Here is a 15089-nt window from a genome sequence, read left to right as displayed (position 1 = left end):
ACTTCAAAAGGCAAGGATAAAATAACCTAGTTCAGACAGGAAACAGACACCTTTTATCTTAATTAGAAATGAAGCAATTAGATAGCACAAACCCTATTCCTTTTGCATAAGGGCTGTGCACCCTTCACACCTCCCACTGAGTGCTGGCTAGGAGTCTCAAAGTCAAGTCCTGAAGGTATCCAAGAAATACTTCTAATAAGGGGTATTGAAATTGCTGCACCATCCCAGTGACAAATAGATATATTAATATTCAAAACATGTTGTGGTTTATTAAGTCCCAGTCAGCCTATTTCACTTCATGCTTCCCCATGCCTTATGGTGAGTTCTAACTGTATGAATTGTTTTACTGCAGGAGGCAACAAACTGAGGAACCAGCAGTTTCGTCTGAACTGGGCTTGGATCTCTTTAGAGAAGGAACACTACGTGGTGGATGAAGAGGTCAAGTTCCTGGAGGTGGTGCTAAGACGTCGAGGCTACCTGGGGGAGACTTCGTTTGTTAGTAAGCAGATACTTTTTAATTCCATCAAGTCTCTCATGTTGACGAAGACTATTTATTATTAATCCTTATGTTTGTATTTTAAGAAAGAAAGGTTTAATCTTTATCTGTATCCAGATCTGCATCGAATCAAAATGCATATATTGTAATACATTATCATTTTAAAACATCAAAATAGGCAAATAGTAGCATATGTAATTTTATTTGGTTTGCATTACATATGTTACCGTTTGGCTATGTGGTTTGCATTCAGGTAAGTGCAGTACATCTTAAGGAAATATACAAATGTGTTCATGTTGCTGTGAAATCTTATTAAAAAGAAAAAAATCCTTGTTTCATACCACAAACGCACTCATTCATGGCTTAACTTGCTGAATCTACTGATTCTTTTTATCTTATTAAGTGACAGTCAGATAGACACAAATGAAAAATGTAACCTCTTGACAAAAGACCATTTTTATCTTCCTTTTTTACTTTTGAGAACACAGAGTGCCAGAGGCCTGCATGTTGATAGACAGCTAGAAACAAACACACACACACACACACACACACACACACACACACACACACACACACACACACACACTCTGTCTGATATAAGACGTCCCTAAGGCTGGCCCGGACACCCTTTAGGGCCACATAGGTCATGACCTCTCACCCCTCTCCTCTGCCCAGTATTTACATTCCAATCACACAATAGCACATGACAATCCCCCAGAGACTGCATGGGCACATGAGAAAGGTCACCCGAAGTTAGTGGCCTCCGAAAAGTGCTACTCCAAATGTTAGTCGAGACAATTTACTGGCCGGAACTAAACGAACAATAACTGTTAACACTGTTAAAAAAAAAACGAGCTGCTGTATTTGAGTTTATGAGTGGCAGGAATTCTTACAACTGGCACCAATGGCTTTCTTTAGTGCTTCCATTTATTATGTCTATAAAAATGAGGTGTAATTAAAATGACTTGATGTTAAAGGTCAAATCCTGCAGGATCATTTATTGTACTGGCGTCTGTATCTTTGTATGCCCCAGGGCCTCCAGCTAATGAAACATCTCTGAGGTGATATGCAAATTTTGCTGACCTTTATAATACCTCAGACTGCACAGTATTTCTACCCTAAGTGAGTCAGTGAAATAAAACATTATAAATCCTTTGACAGATCATCATATTCTGCGGGCAAATATATAGGATAAAAAAATAACTTTGCATTTATAATACACTTGTTTTATTGTTCACACTGATAAAGTGTAAGAACAAAAGGAAAAAATAAATAATAAATCAACTCAAATGCCTGTGTTATGACCCCTAAGTGATCTTTTTGCAAATTAATATCAAACAACAAAATAATATCTTTCATATAAGGAGCTCAGGCAAATAATCAAATAATTGTCCCTTGTTTTGATTTTCCGGGGCATCACTACTGTTTTATTAATGGTCGCATTATAAATTAAAGAAGCGCTACTCTGAACTTAGGATGCACTCTGGGTTCAGTTCCCCCAAGAAAAAAAAATGCCTTGCATTTTCAGAAATTGTGGTTGTGTGCTATCAAATCCAAACCATAGGTTTTCAAAGGACAGCTTTTTCTTCTGATTGAGGCAGAATGTAGAGGAATGATAATGAATGAGGGAGGATGATGTACATCTCCCTGCTGGTTATAGAACACATGTTAAGGAATGTGTAATTGAGATTTTTTTTCCCTAAGTCCAACCAGAACCGTTTTGTTTTGACAATGCCCTTAAAGTACTGATAGCAATGTAGTCTTTCCAAATACACAAGTGTTGAAACCTTTTATGTTAACCATTTTTCATTACAGTATGTGAACATGTTAACATCCTCAGGCAATGATTCTTTGATCAGACACCACACTGATCTTTTTTGTTAGTCTTATCAAAAGATCATGGAAATATTTCTTTTTAACTTCCAGCCAAGTAAAACATTTGCAGACCTAATGAAATTATTAATTTTTTACATACCATTACATACCCCTCCAATCTTTACATATCATTACATGAATGTCTATTTGTAATACGCCTATCTTTCGCCCTTTGTCTGCCATGTTTCAGCAATAGCACAACCATATTCAGAGGTCCTGAAAGCAACACAATTGTATAGCAGGCTTTAATAATTAACTATGGCAGTGTTTCCCCCTCGGTTGGCAGCTTTGGGGAGGGCAGCACACATGTTAGTTTTTTTTAAATATAAATAAAATATTTTGTTTCTTTCAGAGGGTCCCATTAATGGGCTGGCTGCACCACCAAGGCAATGGTAGAGGAAACTATATGGTTTTATTTAGAAACATGCTACCTATAATTTACATGCTTCAAAAACACACGTGCAGCATTTCCACTGCAGGTGCACTAACAACCAATATCCTCTCCCAGTAAAGTGGTATCATCATTTGTAGTTTCCCCCTTTCTCTGCTGCAGTGAGGGTAGGGGAGCAAAAACAACAAAAATGGTTTTGATTAGGAGGCATAAACAGGCTACCAGATAAGCCTGACAATTCAAGCTACCCATCTGCCTCAATATTGCAATGAGCGACTGAGCCCAGGCCAGTGCCTTCTCATGAAAACTGGAGATTTTTCCCCTTGCCCAGCCCTGCCTGTGTGAACACTGATCAGAGGAGCCCACTGGTGGTCTGCTGCTTCACTGGTCAATGTGCACAGTGCAGGTGGCACTCAGCCTTAGAGTGACTGCTGTGATGAGGGCCATCTACTCTAGGCATTGTGCAGGAGATAGAGTTAGGAGCAAATCATAGTCTCTCCTCTCCTAGCTTTGAAGACTGCTGATTTTTCAAGCTCCATTGAGCTTGACCATTTCATCTCAGCACATATGGGCACAAGCCTTTTCCTTCTGTCTGTACTTGCATATCAAAGCCCACTTCTTATTTTCATCAAAGAACAGAATGGTAATTTTCTCAAAAACCCAAACTCATGCATTTCTCAATCTGTGGTCTATTGAAGATCTTGTTGGTAGTACTGATGTGATATTCCAGTTTTTTTATTTTCTTTCTTCCTCCTTCAGTTGTGAACAAATTCTTTAAAACATTTTAAAGAGCTCCTGTTCCAGAGTTTTATTCACCCAGTAAAATCTTTTTTTCCTACATTTGTGGCAGCATGTAGGATTGCCTTGTGGTGTGCAGCCATTTCTTTCTATGTACTGCCACACTCCTGCTGTGCATTGTGTGGCCATTTTACAAAGACAGTGGAGATTCTGTGTGACATTTCACCGGCTCTAGTGCTCATGCTCAACAGGAATCCTGCCAGTGTCACAACAATAGTAACTGTGGGCCCCATCAAACAGCTCACATGCTGAAGGTCATACAACGCAAGTCAGCCTCCAACTACTGCTGCTGAGACCAGACTGACATGAGGGATAATTGGCTTTATTCCCATCATGGCCATTCGAAACACTTTAGGGTGGGAAACTGCAACCAGTGGATTGGAATATATTGAGGGGTTAAAGCTACGGGGGTGTGATATTATTCTGGTTTTATAACAGATGAAAAAGAAAAAAACAACAGTAGAGCAGTAAATCTATCTATAAGACAATTTATAAAACCCTACAGTTATATAGATATTAAGATTCACAGAATGCAATAAAATACAATTTGCTTATTCAAAGATAATTACCCGTTCATTATCCTTTGCTGCTATTGTATGTAATTTTCACAGGTTTTGCAGATTTCTATGGTAATAACCCGTTTTTTCTATGTCCTTCATAAGGTATTGGCACCAAGGATGGCACTGCAGAAAAGGACAAAGATTTCCGGGGGAAATCTCAGAAACAGGTGCAGTTCAATCCGGGCCAGACCACAGCCACCTGGAAGGTCCGGATCCAGTCAGATAGCGAGTATGAGGTGTCAGAGACCTTCCAGATCATTCTGTCTGAGCCTGTGATGGCAGCCCTTGAATACCCAGAGGTCGCTACTGTGGAGATCCTCGACCCTGATGACGGTCAGTGATGATTTCACTTGTCAGTAGCACTCACAAGACTCTCTCATATATTTATTATTCTTGTCTAAATTGAGAAGCCTGCCAAGGGGCAACCTTACCATAGTCATGTTAAGTTACCACCAATGCAAACCCTACATTTCCTGCTTCACTGCTTCATATTAAAAGCTTTTAAATGACTAAATAACAGGAGTTTTATTGTGAAGAACTTATAGGAAATATGTTCTTCACTGCATTAGTCAATGCAACAAGAAATGGAAAATATTTGGAGCTCTTTCTCCAGCAAGTGAGTTATAAATAATGCAGAGAGGAATAGTACAAGCAGAAACGGCCACAGTGATGATGAGGATTGATAAGCAGGTAAAGGTTTGATTCGACTAACCCCAAAACAATGGAAAAATTACCATAATGTTAGCACAGAGGGCGCACGCTGATGAGCAGATGATGATATAAATAAATCTTTCATGAGATGACATCAGCTCGTTTTGAAAGTAGAAAAAAAAAAACAGTTGGAAGCCAGTGCTTTTTACCTCACCCTAACCCTAAACTCATTATCTGACACTTTGGCCATGTTAAATATGAATATCTGACATTGTAACATTATATATATGACAGAGGATAAGGCCAAGCATTATAGGTTCCTTTTAAATTAAGTCCACCCTAAATAAACTATAACCTAAAATGGTAGAACACCTAGGTATTACAAGTAAAGCTTCAGTGGAGTTTGAGAGCAACATTTTTCAGCCATTTGAAATATCAGTTTGAGTGTCTGAGCGTGTATACCTGTGCAAAGCTAGACGGCCAGTTAACTATCCATGAGTCTTCCAATAACCACACAAGGCTTGACTTTAATATTGAAATATTACAGAGATAAGAACATAAATCAGTATACAAACATTAACATATCCATAGAGATGGCACGTATCATACTCATAATTACATAAATGCACAATTCTCACCAAAAAATAAAGCAGGACTCTACTCTATAAAAACCCAGGTCAACTAACTGTACCACAACAGTTATAATTCAGTCTACTGCTGTAATTACTACCTGACAAAACAGAAAAGAAACATGACTTTCCTAAAAAAATGCCAAAAGTGTCAGATAATTATTTACACATATTAGGCTACTTACAGACAAACAGTCTCCAAGGCAGAAGCGTATTATGAACGCGTTCAGCAACATGTGCTCATCAGTCTGTCTTTCCTGTCTGTGTCCCGCTGAAGAAGAGAGCTGCAGAGCTGCTATAAAAATACACGAACAGAGCGCTAACTCTGTCACTGTTTCTGAGACCTGACGGACACAGCACTTTGACGCTGTTTCCAATAAGAGACAAAGCACTGAACTTAACTTTAAAGGCAACACATTGAGTTTGATGTCACATGTCTTGAATCAAAGAGTAACCCACCTTTGTACACACACTGTATGTTCAGCATTTACTTACAGACATCAATTGTAGATGACAAAGATATCAGTTATATTTTGAATAAGAGGTGCAATTTGGATGACCAACACACCTTTGACAAACTACATTGCCAGCAACAAACACAGCACACTACATATCCCTTCTCTGGGGCCAAGAACATGAAACATTGCTAAAAGGAATAACATTTATTGAAAAGTAGGTACACTAAAATGATGCACAAGTCCTCAAAGTAAGCTACATTTCAAGGAACAAACTGAATTTTACAAATCACTGTAAGAGTATCTGAAGGTGGGTCTTTTTTCTAGCAGTAGAGAGTTCATTTAGGAATACTTCAGTCATCACGTCTGCTGTTTCATGTTCTGGGGATTGATCGTGGAACTGCTCCTGTCTATCTGCCTGAGGACATCAGAGTAGTACAAGATTAATTCACATGAAGACTGAGAAGTGAGAGGGACTAATGTCTTGAGTCCAACTTAAACATGAAAATACATAATGAGAAAAAGCAAACCAATTTTAATGGCAGTATTTTCAGGAGATAAACAAGGTCAAAAAGACAGGGACCTAACCCATGCTGACTTCCCTTGCATGTAAAATAATCATAATGTTAATATGGGAGAAGTGCTACTGGAACAGATGACAGTGTTTCTGAAAACAGCTTTATAGAGTTCAGATAAATAACTGTGTTATATAAATATGGATAACATTTCTCCTCATCCCTTAGGGCTTCATTGAAGGAATAGGAAGAATTTGCTGCCAAAGATTTATGCTAATTAACATGCTCAGCTAGGACTTTGTCTGACAAAACATCAGTCTCTGGAGGGAAATCAACAAAACTGTTAACTATGTCTCTGCAAGATGTCAAATTCTATTTTTGTTTACTTACGCCTTGAGCAGACTTATCCCTTCTGCAGCCATATGTCTATTATTCTATCATTAAACAGTTTATGTTTTCTAAAGTTTTAAAGTATTTTAAGGTCAGATAAACTCTGAGGACTCATAAAAATGTAGTTTTCATTTCTTTTACTGTAAGCACAGAATGTCATTGCCCAGGGCCTGCCACCATGCAGGGTTGAAAAATCTATTTTTTCAGACCAGAGTGAGTAATATGGTGGCCGACCGGAGCCAACCGCTTCATTTGGGGGAGAACAGCTGCAAGTACAGAAACGATCATTTCCTTATTTGCAGTGCATTTGACGTTTATGCATTTGTTTTTGTTTCTTGCAGCGTGTTTTTTATTTGCAGCATGATTTTGTAGTTGTATTTGTTTTGACTTTTGTTTGTGTTTTGGAGTTTGCATCGTTTCTGTACTTGCAGCTTTTCTCCCCCAAATGAAGCGGTTGGCCCCATTAGGCCGCCGTAGACTAAAGCGTTTCAAACTGGAAACAGCTACAAGACGCCAAGAGTAGCCGTATCATCCTATTCAATTGTTTGGATGGTCCTCAGGATGGGAATGGACGGGTCAAGTACTGTTGACTTACCAAGGCCTTGTTAATATGTGCAGCAATGATACTCACAGAGAAAGGTACAAAGGTTCTCTCTGAGCTCTGTAGATTTCAGGGTTGAAATGTTGCAAGCTCATTACCTTTTTGATTGCCATACACAGCTTAAAGAGGGAAGGAGATAAAGAGATGGGGAGCTGCCAGTAAAACTGTCAATTGAAAAAAAAAGAAGAATGCCTTAACGTGCCTCTGCTTGAAAACCGAATTAACACACCTTTTTGTTCTTGGCAGTTTATACAGACAGTTAACAATAGACTTCTTAAAATATATGAAATGAAACATTTTCCACATCCATCTGTATCATTTGCTGGGTCAGTAACCAGTGCTGTCTCTTTATTTGTTATGTTGTGTATCAGTGTTAGCTGACCATTGGTTGGAATATTTGCTGTTGATGAACAAACAGTTGATAGTGGTTTTTGATAAAATATAATTAAAGCACCATCCACAGAGATGTTATGAGGGCAGTCACTGGTCCCAGAGCACAGGCTGTAAGTCTGCAAGTCTGCAAGCCTGGTTCTACTTATTATATAATATATATAATTATATATATTATAATTAATATTGTTTTATGTAATTATGCTTTTTATGCAAATACTACCACAAATGATTTGATGTCCTGAGGCTTCCTCCTTTTTCTTCATCTCTGATCATTCAGTTGAGATCAGTTTACATTTAATTTGCCAGAGAACTGATCAAACACAGAAACTACAAGTCAGATAATATTTAACACTATGGTATTCAACTCAAATAACATTAATGTGATTTGTCAAAGTGATGATCTGATATACTGATGTTTGACTTTCCTCTGATACAGAGTCAACAGTGTACATTCCCTCAGCTGCATACAACATAGAAGAGGACATTGGTGAGCTGCTTATCCCTGTGCACAGGAGTGGTGATGTCAGTCAGGAGCTCATGGTCATCTGCTACACCCAGCAAGGTAAAACAAGTGTTGAATGTCGGAAGTTTTGAAGTTTAAACTCTAAATTATGTGTATCTTTAGGCACAGATGTGATGATTCAAGTGACAGAGTAATGGGGAGCGACATGATAGCTATTCCTCACTTCAGTACTTATCATTCATTTTGATTCGCTTTCTTCTTTGAAATCGGTCCTAGACTGTGCAGATAGCAGCTGTAGCAGATGGTGAATGAAGTGAAGAAATTCACCTGCTCACTGTTTGAATGAGTTTTATTCATAAGCATAAAAAGCAGGTGCAAGGTGACACATATGCATATATGGTCTTTCATTATTGACTCAGTGACAGCTGTTCAGTTGTCACATGATGTCAACTTTAAAACTAGAGAAAAAGTGAAGGGAAAATAAGTTCAATGTTGGATTAAAGTGTTTCTCTAAATGATAAAATGCAAGTCCAGATTGAAGATTTTTCTTGATTTAGGATAAGCTGTTTTGCTATGATGTGTACACAGAGTAAACAAATGTTTGTGAGTAACTAGATAAATATGTTGCTGGCATCATCTCAGTCATTCAGTGATGCATTCAACTTTCTTAATGAAACTCAAATTTATGGGTAATAGTTAATTATATTTATGTACAACTTTTTTTATTTGAGAAAAAAAGTATACTGTATATTAACTTGCTTTCTTCTCTTTTCTGTCCACATAGTTTCAGCCACAGGCACAGTCCCCACCACAGTGTTGTCCTACTCTGATTACATCTCCAGGCCTGAGGAACATCACAGCATTCTCCGATTCGACAAGGGAGAGGTGGAGAAATCCTGCCGAGTTGTGATCATCGATGACTCGCTGTATGAAGACGAGGAAAGCTTCAATGTCACCCTCAGCATGCCCATGGGGGGCCGTCTGGGCTCAGAGTTCCCTACAGCCAGAATCACTATCATACCCGATATGGATGATGGTAAGATCACATTTCACCAAGCATCAAGTGTGAAGTGGAATGCAATATAGTGTCAAGGAGTCTGTGAAGGTACACATAATTAAAGAGCTTTGAATATAGTTTTTTGAGATATAGCATCTCATTTGGGGTCAATGGGGTCCTACAGACAAAGATAAGAAGAAAAAGAATTGGATACAATAACCTGGATAATAAATCAATTATATCAAGAGCTATTGAAGCAGTTGGTCTGTGCTATGAGTAGTATAAATACACACTACTTTAAATTAGAAGCATCAACAAGTTGTTTTAGGACAAGAAAATAAAGATGTCTGAAAGCAGCAGAAAGAGGTAATAGAGCTCAGAAGAGGAAGAATATTCCAAATGGATGGAGTTTTGTATTGGAATGACCTGAGTCTCACTTCTTTGAAAACTTCGGGGAAAAACAAAAGGGCTATTGCATGATGAACCAGTCAAATTGCCTCATACAGTAGATTTAGGCTGCAACCAATTAAGTGATTCATACATGAGACAATGGTGAGTTGTGTATAGACAACTTAAAACAAACTTACATAGAAGGAGGTAAAGAGCATTATACTCAAGATTAATGAGTTCTGATTACTGAATCACATGTGCTGTTAATAGATAAGACTTTTCTGTTCTGTTCCATGGTTCCATTTGTTTCATGGTTAGAGGGGCCTTTATCTGAGCTTGTTGGAGGTATTACTGTATATGTGCAATCACTTGTTTCATACATGTACTGGATGGAAATTAGTCTTAAAAAGTGGAAACTGTAAGTTGCAATATTGCAAACATTTATAATTGTTGCTGTATAAATTGATCCAAGGACACTCAGGGCCCTGGTTGCTGCCGGTGCAAGACCAGCACCAGGCTAAACACAGCCTTCATTCAGAGGTGCTAGTCTTTGTTTTTGCGCATGTGCCGATCTGGTTCTTTCCTGGCATTTGCACCAACAAGGAAGGAGAGGCGCAGCTGAGGCTGGTTTATGCAGATTAGGCAACGCAGTGTAATTTTGGTGCTCATTTTGGCATGAAATTGAGTTTGCAATAATACCTTCTCACACCACCTCTTATCACAAACACAGACATGTGGTTTCAATTGGTAAGTTTTTATTTAAGTTTTTGCCCCTTTCAGTTTGCTACACATTTTTCATCTACTGCAGATTGACATGAGAATCAAAACACAATTTTTAAGGACCAATAATATAATCCAGGGAATTTCTTGAAATTTAGCACAAACATCCAATTGGATTCAAGATAGACTGAATAGATTTTGGTGTGTAAAGGTCAAAGGTCAAGGTCAGTGTGAACTCACCTGTGTGTAATTTCATTACATCTCGCACAAACATCCACTTGGACTCAAAAATTCATGAGCTAAGTCATTTCATCAGGATTATTTTTTGTTTTGCTGTCTCTAGTCAAGTCTCAAAATATTTGCAGTTGTCAGTTCTACGGAGCCTCCAAAGGTTCACAGTGAGATATTTTTTTGTGTTCTCTCCCAAAATAGATAAGTTTGTGTTACCTGGCAATACATTTCTTCTTCCTTCTGAGCATATGTCTATTTCTGCTCAGCTGCCTGCGGCACAACACCCCAGTATGGGTCGGCTCATTGAATTTTTCTTTGAACTGGGCATTAAGTATGCTGACATGGTAGAACTGTTCAATAGGCATGGTTATGTAATTATTGAGAGTAAACTTAAGCAATTTTTTATATCAAGAGGTCTCTTAGAAAAAGCAGTATCTTAATCTGCAGGATGTTGTCAGTCTCATTCATAAACACCTGCACGGATAGAGATGGATATATTCTAAATGTAAAGAGTATGGCCTCTGTGTAAGAAAAGAGCATGTCCACTTGATTATGAAAGAGCTGGATCCCAGATGGGTTTCACTGAGGAAAAGGAGACATCTCCAGAGGCCTAGAGCCCTGAGTTCATCATAGGAGTCTATATGCCAGATGAATTTTGCTCCCTTTGAGTTGTAATTCCACCTTTGGAGATATCTCCTTTTCCTTAGTAAAACCCCTCTGGGATCCAGCTTTCATAATCAAGCGGACATCCCTTTTCCTCACTTGTGTGTCCTGGGTTGCGCCAACACTGATGGTGAGGAAATTAAGACTAGGATCTACACTTATGCCCTATTTCAGAAAAAATAGGGCCCATATTCAGACTGGTTAGCAAGCAGGTAGGTAGACAGCAAACATGTTTTGTGTGTGTGGGTTTTTTCTCCTGTGTATGCTTGTGCTTGTGTGGCAGTGTCTCTGGGAGAAAGCGTTTGAGTGTGTGAGCCTCCTTTCTGGGGGCAAAACCTTTATCTCATATCTGCAGGCTCAGACTGGAGGGCTGATAGTCTCCCATATCTCCCTGACGCCTCTTTGTTCCCCAACACCTGACGTCCATTCCTGAGTTCCCTATCAGACTGACAATCTCCGGAAGCACTGCTGTGAAGTCAGACTCTGTGATAGCAGGCAGGCTGTGGAGCTGAAAAACCCATCATGATTGTGGAACTGTTTTTTTCTCCCGCTTAAATCAAAACCTATTTGAAAGTAGATAATTGGGGTGATGACACACTACCCAATTCAGCATTTCCATTACCTAATTGCTTAGGTTAAATAGTGAGAAGATTATGGTCAGTAGAGTTTTGAATGTAAATGAAGTAAATTAGTGTCATGGAGATTTAATTTAATCTTCTTTAACTTTTTTAACTACTTTAGTCTTCCTATTGTAGGAGACCACTCCATTTCCTAGTATGGTACATGCTGCTGAAGACTTCATAAAATACGTTTTCAAAATAGCAGTATTCATTTGCAACTTTGTTGAGCTGTTTCGATATTGTGTTGTGCTCATAGAAAGCTGACTATCTAATAGCCCAGCCACAGAAATAAAAGTATTGATTTTGGTTGGTGACGGTTTACCTGGCGTTTGCACCTTTTCCTTCAGCATGCTGCTAAAATAACCACATGAAGTCATATGAACCTCTATTGATTTAACGTCTTATTTCTCCTCCCAAGAATTGTATTTACAGGACAAAAATCATGAGTCTGGAACCTGTGGTTAAGAGGTGTTGTCTTAGAGGCTGCAGCAGCAGCGGTTTTCAGACTGTGTAACAGGTTATTTTCACCTTCTATTCCCATGAGACTTGAGGCAGACACACTTCAAGTGGATTTGTTTGACCTGTTTGAGGAAGGAGGGTACATGGTTGGAATGTTTTCTCACTGTAGCAGCGTCCGGTGTAACTTGAGTGTGAGTACAGGGCCTTTTGACCTCTACTGCTCCTGAGTATTGGCTCTAGACATCCAAGACAGCTGTGGAGACACACACAGTATAGGATGTGCAACAGTCGTCACACTAAAACAGCATTGAAGTCTTTATAAATGGCTCTCACTCGAACTGTGTAAGTCATGTGTAGAAATTGTCTGAGAGCTGATTGGTTTGAAACATTACTGATTCATGTCTATGACTGTCTGACTCATACAGTGCTATCGCTTGTCATTTACGTCAAGGATATATGAAAAACAGGGAGGATGACAAATAAAGCACATAGATGTCAGGAAGTGCCACAAAAGATAAGGTATGCCAACTTGTTTGCTTTGGATGTGGGCTCAGAAGAACAAAGGAAAAGAGTCAATGGTTTAGGAAAAAACTCTTTTGGTGGGACACAGTTTCAGGTCAGCATGTCCACATTCATGTGTATTACTGCTTTTTCATAGAGTTATTATCTTATCTAACAGCTATTAAGTAATCTATATTCAATTATTTTTTGTAGCCTAAAAGGTACATTCATTATAAAATATACCAAGAAATGTTTCGCTCTACAGAGTTGAAACTTGCTTTTGCCTAAATTAGAGGTCCTCAATGTATTATCACACAGAAACAGGAGAATAGAGGAGTCAGTGCATCATAGGATTAACTCAAACTGACAACCAGCGTTAACAGTCTGTTTATTCCTGCTTTATCTGTAATCATGTTAAAGCCTCGGGCTTGGCCATTATGGCTGAGTGACAATCATAATCTTCTTATGCATATCAGTTGTCAGAAAGCACCAAACTCACAAGGGTGCCCCTGTACAGTATGATTTAAAGCAAAACTGCAGCATTCTTTTGTAGAAAGATCCTTTGTTCACCTTTTATTGTTCTTCTCAAAACCTGACTCTTACTGTTTTCAAGACTTTCTTTTAAATTATAGAGGTACAAACAATGCCTGGAACTGTTGTCCAGCATCGTGGTTCTTTATTATAATGGCACAATTACCTGAAATTAGATCAACTGCCTGAAAACACACAAAGGCATGCACATACACACACACACACCCACACAATATGTGTGAAGATGGTGCAGCAACACCTCCAAAGTGTAATTTGGATTTGGTGCTGGAGGTGTTTAGGGTGCCTGCATCCACTGAATAAATGGAATGTGAAGAGTAGGGACAAAGAAGGTGGTGTCAAGTCTTCATATCTCCCTAAAGGAGGTGATAATGAAATGACTTGAACACTGATGGAGGAGTAAATGGTAAATAGTTCTGAGGAAAGAAGAACCAGACCAATCTCCTGTCTGAGTAGAAACAGAGTAGAAAGGCTACAGGAGATTAATTCCCACTTTCAGTTCACCTATCCTTCCAAGGTATTCAATTTCAGTTTGTAATCCAGGTTCCTTTTCTGAATTTCACTCCAGGATATGGGAGGGAGGCGAATGGGGGCATCACATCCTTCTTTGTCTTTTCTTTTGTGGAAATAGCTGTTCAGTGGGTTTACATGGGAGGAGAGAGTTGGTGCCTGGCTGAGCACCTGTCCATGCCTGTGAGAGGGCTATGCTGGAGCTCCCCAGGAGGGCTTTCAGCAAATAGAAACTTGTGCACTACTGATATCAGAAAAAAAAAAAAATCCTGTTAGCAAGCCAGCAAACCAGAGTAGCACAATATAATGAAATTAGAAGCCACAGGGCATCGATGTTTGCACTCTCTGCTCCCTGCAAGCACACAGTCCTGGCCACCTAGGTACAAGCCTTTGCAAGAAACTACACAACTGCAGCAGGAGGTGGAACTCGTATTGTCTGCCAAGGATCTGATGTTTAATTGACAGTTTATGGGAATCTAAATTGAGAATGTGTATATATATTTTACACTCAAGTTTGCTTCACCAATAACTAGTTCTGCAGACCTGTGTCATGGAAGAGAATATATATTTTCTGTCTAACCAAAACATCAAGTTGACTAATTAACCTTCACCACGCCTTCACCCCACAGATGGTGTAATTAAAATCAGCTTTGTTTGAAATAAAAACTAGCTGACTCTTACATGACATATGAACTGATATCTGGGGCTCTAAAAGAGCTTTGCTAGCAACTGATCCCAGGTAGAAATATATGCAGAAAAAAGACTTAGTAGATGGGTTAAATCTTGTACATTTACTGAAACTGAAAAGTGTAAATAATAATCATTGAGTACTGGAAATGTTTTGCAACTTATTTTGACTTCAGATGCATGTAGTCTGCATGCCCTGTGTTCATTTACAGAAGTGCACTCACATTTTGTCTATTTATGAGTCAGACAAAATGCTCTATTGTTGTAAGTGTAATTTTATATTTTATATTATCACTGTGCGTTGCAGAGAGCTACTCATCAATTTACTCATGCTAGCTTTGACTGACTAACTTATTTAACACAATCAACCAAATTAGACCAAACAAACAAAGAAACAACAACAAAAACTTAATACTAAAAAAAATACTAAATATTCGCAATATGGAGTGTGGATAACAGAGTCAGTGGATGTAATGTGCATGATTGGAGGATATGTGTATGGGTGTTGTTGCGTGCAAAACAAAACATTTAGTTGTAAAACAGCA

General features: G+C 38.7%; 1 protein-coding gene across 1 annotated transcript in view; it reads left to right on the top strand.

Annotated features, from left to right (window-relative positions):
• frem2b (FRAS1 related extracellular matrix 2b) overlaps window positions 1-15089 on the top strand; it is a 59309-nt gene that overhangs the window by 27668 nt on the left and 16552 nt on the right. Inside the window, exons 3-6 of the mRNA XM_053320447.1 lie at window positions 353-499; window positions 4223-4453; window positions 8191-8316; window positions 9002-9253. Coding sequence (XP_053176422.1) covers window positions 353-499; window positions 4223-4453; window positions 8191-8316; window positions 9002-9253 — 756 coding nt within the window. The remainder of the gene's footprint in view (window positions 1-352; window positions 500-4222; window positions 4454-8190; window positions 8317-9001; window positions 9254-15089) is intronic.

Source organism: Scomber japonicus, chromosome 6, assembly GCF_027409825.1.
Source record: "Scomber japonicus isolate fScoJap1 chromosome 6, fScoJap1.pri, whole genome shotgun sequence".
Lineage (NCBI taxonomy): Eukaryota > Metazoa > Chordata > Actinopteri > Scombriformes > Scombridae > Scomber > Scomber japonicus.
This window is presented reverse-complemented; position numbering and strand designations above follow the sequence as displayed.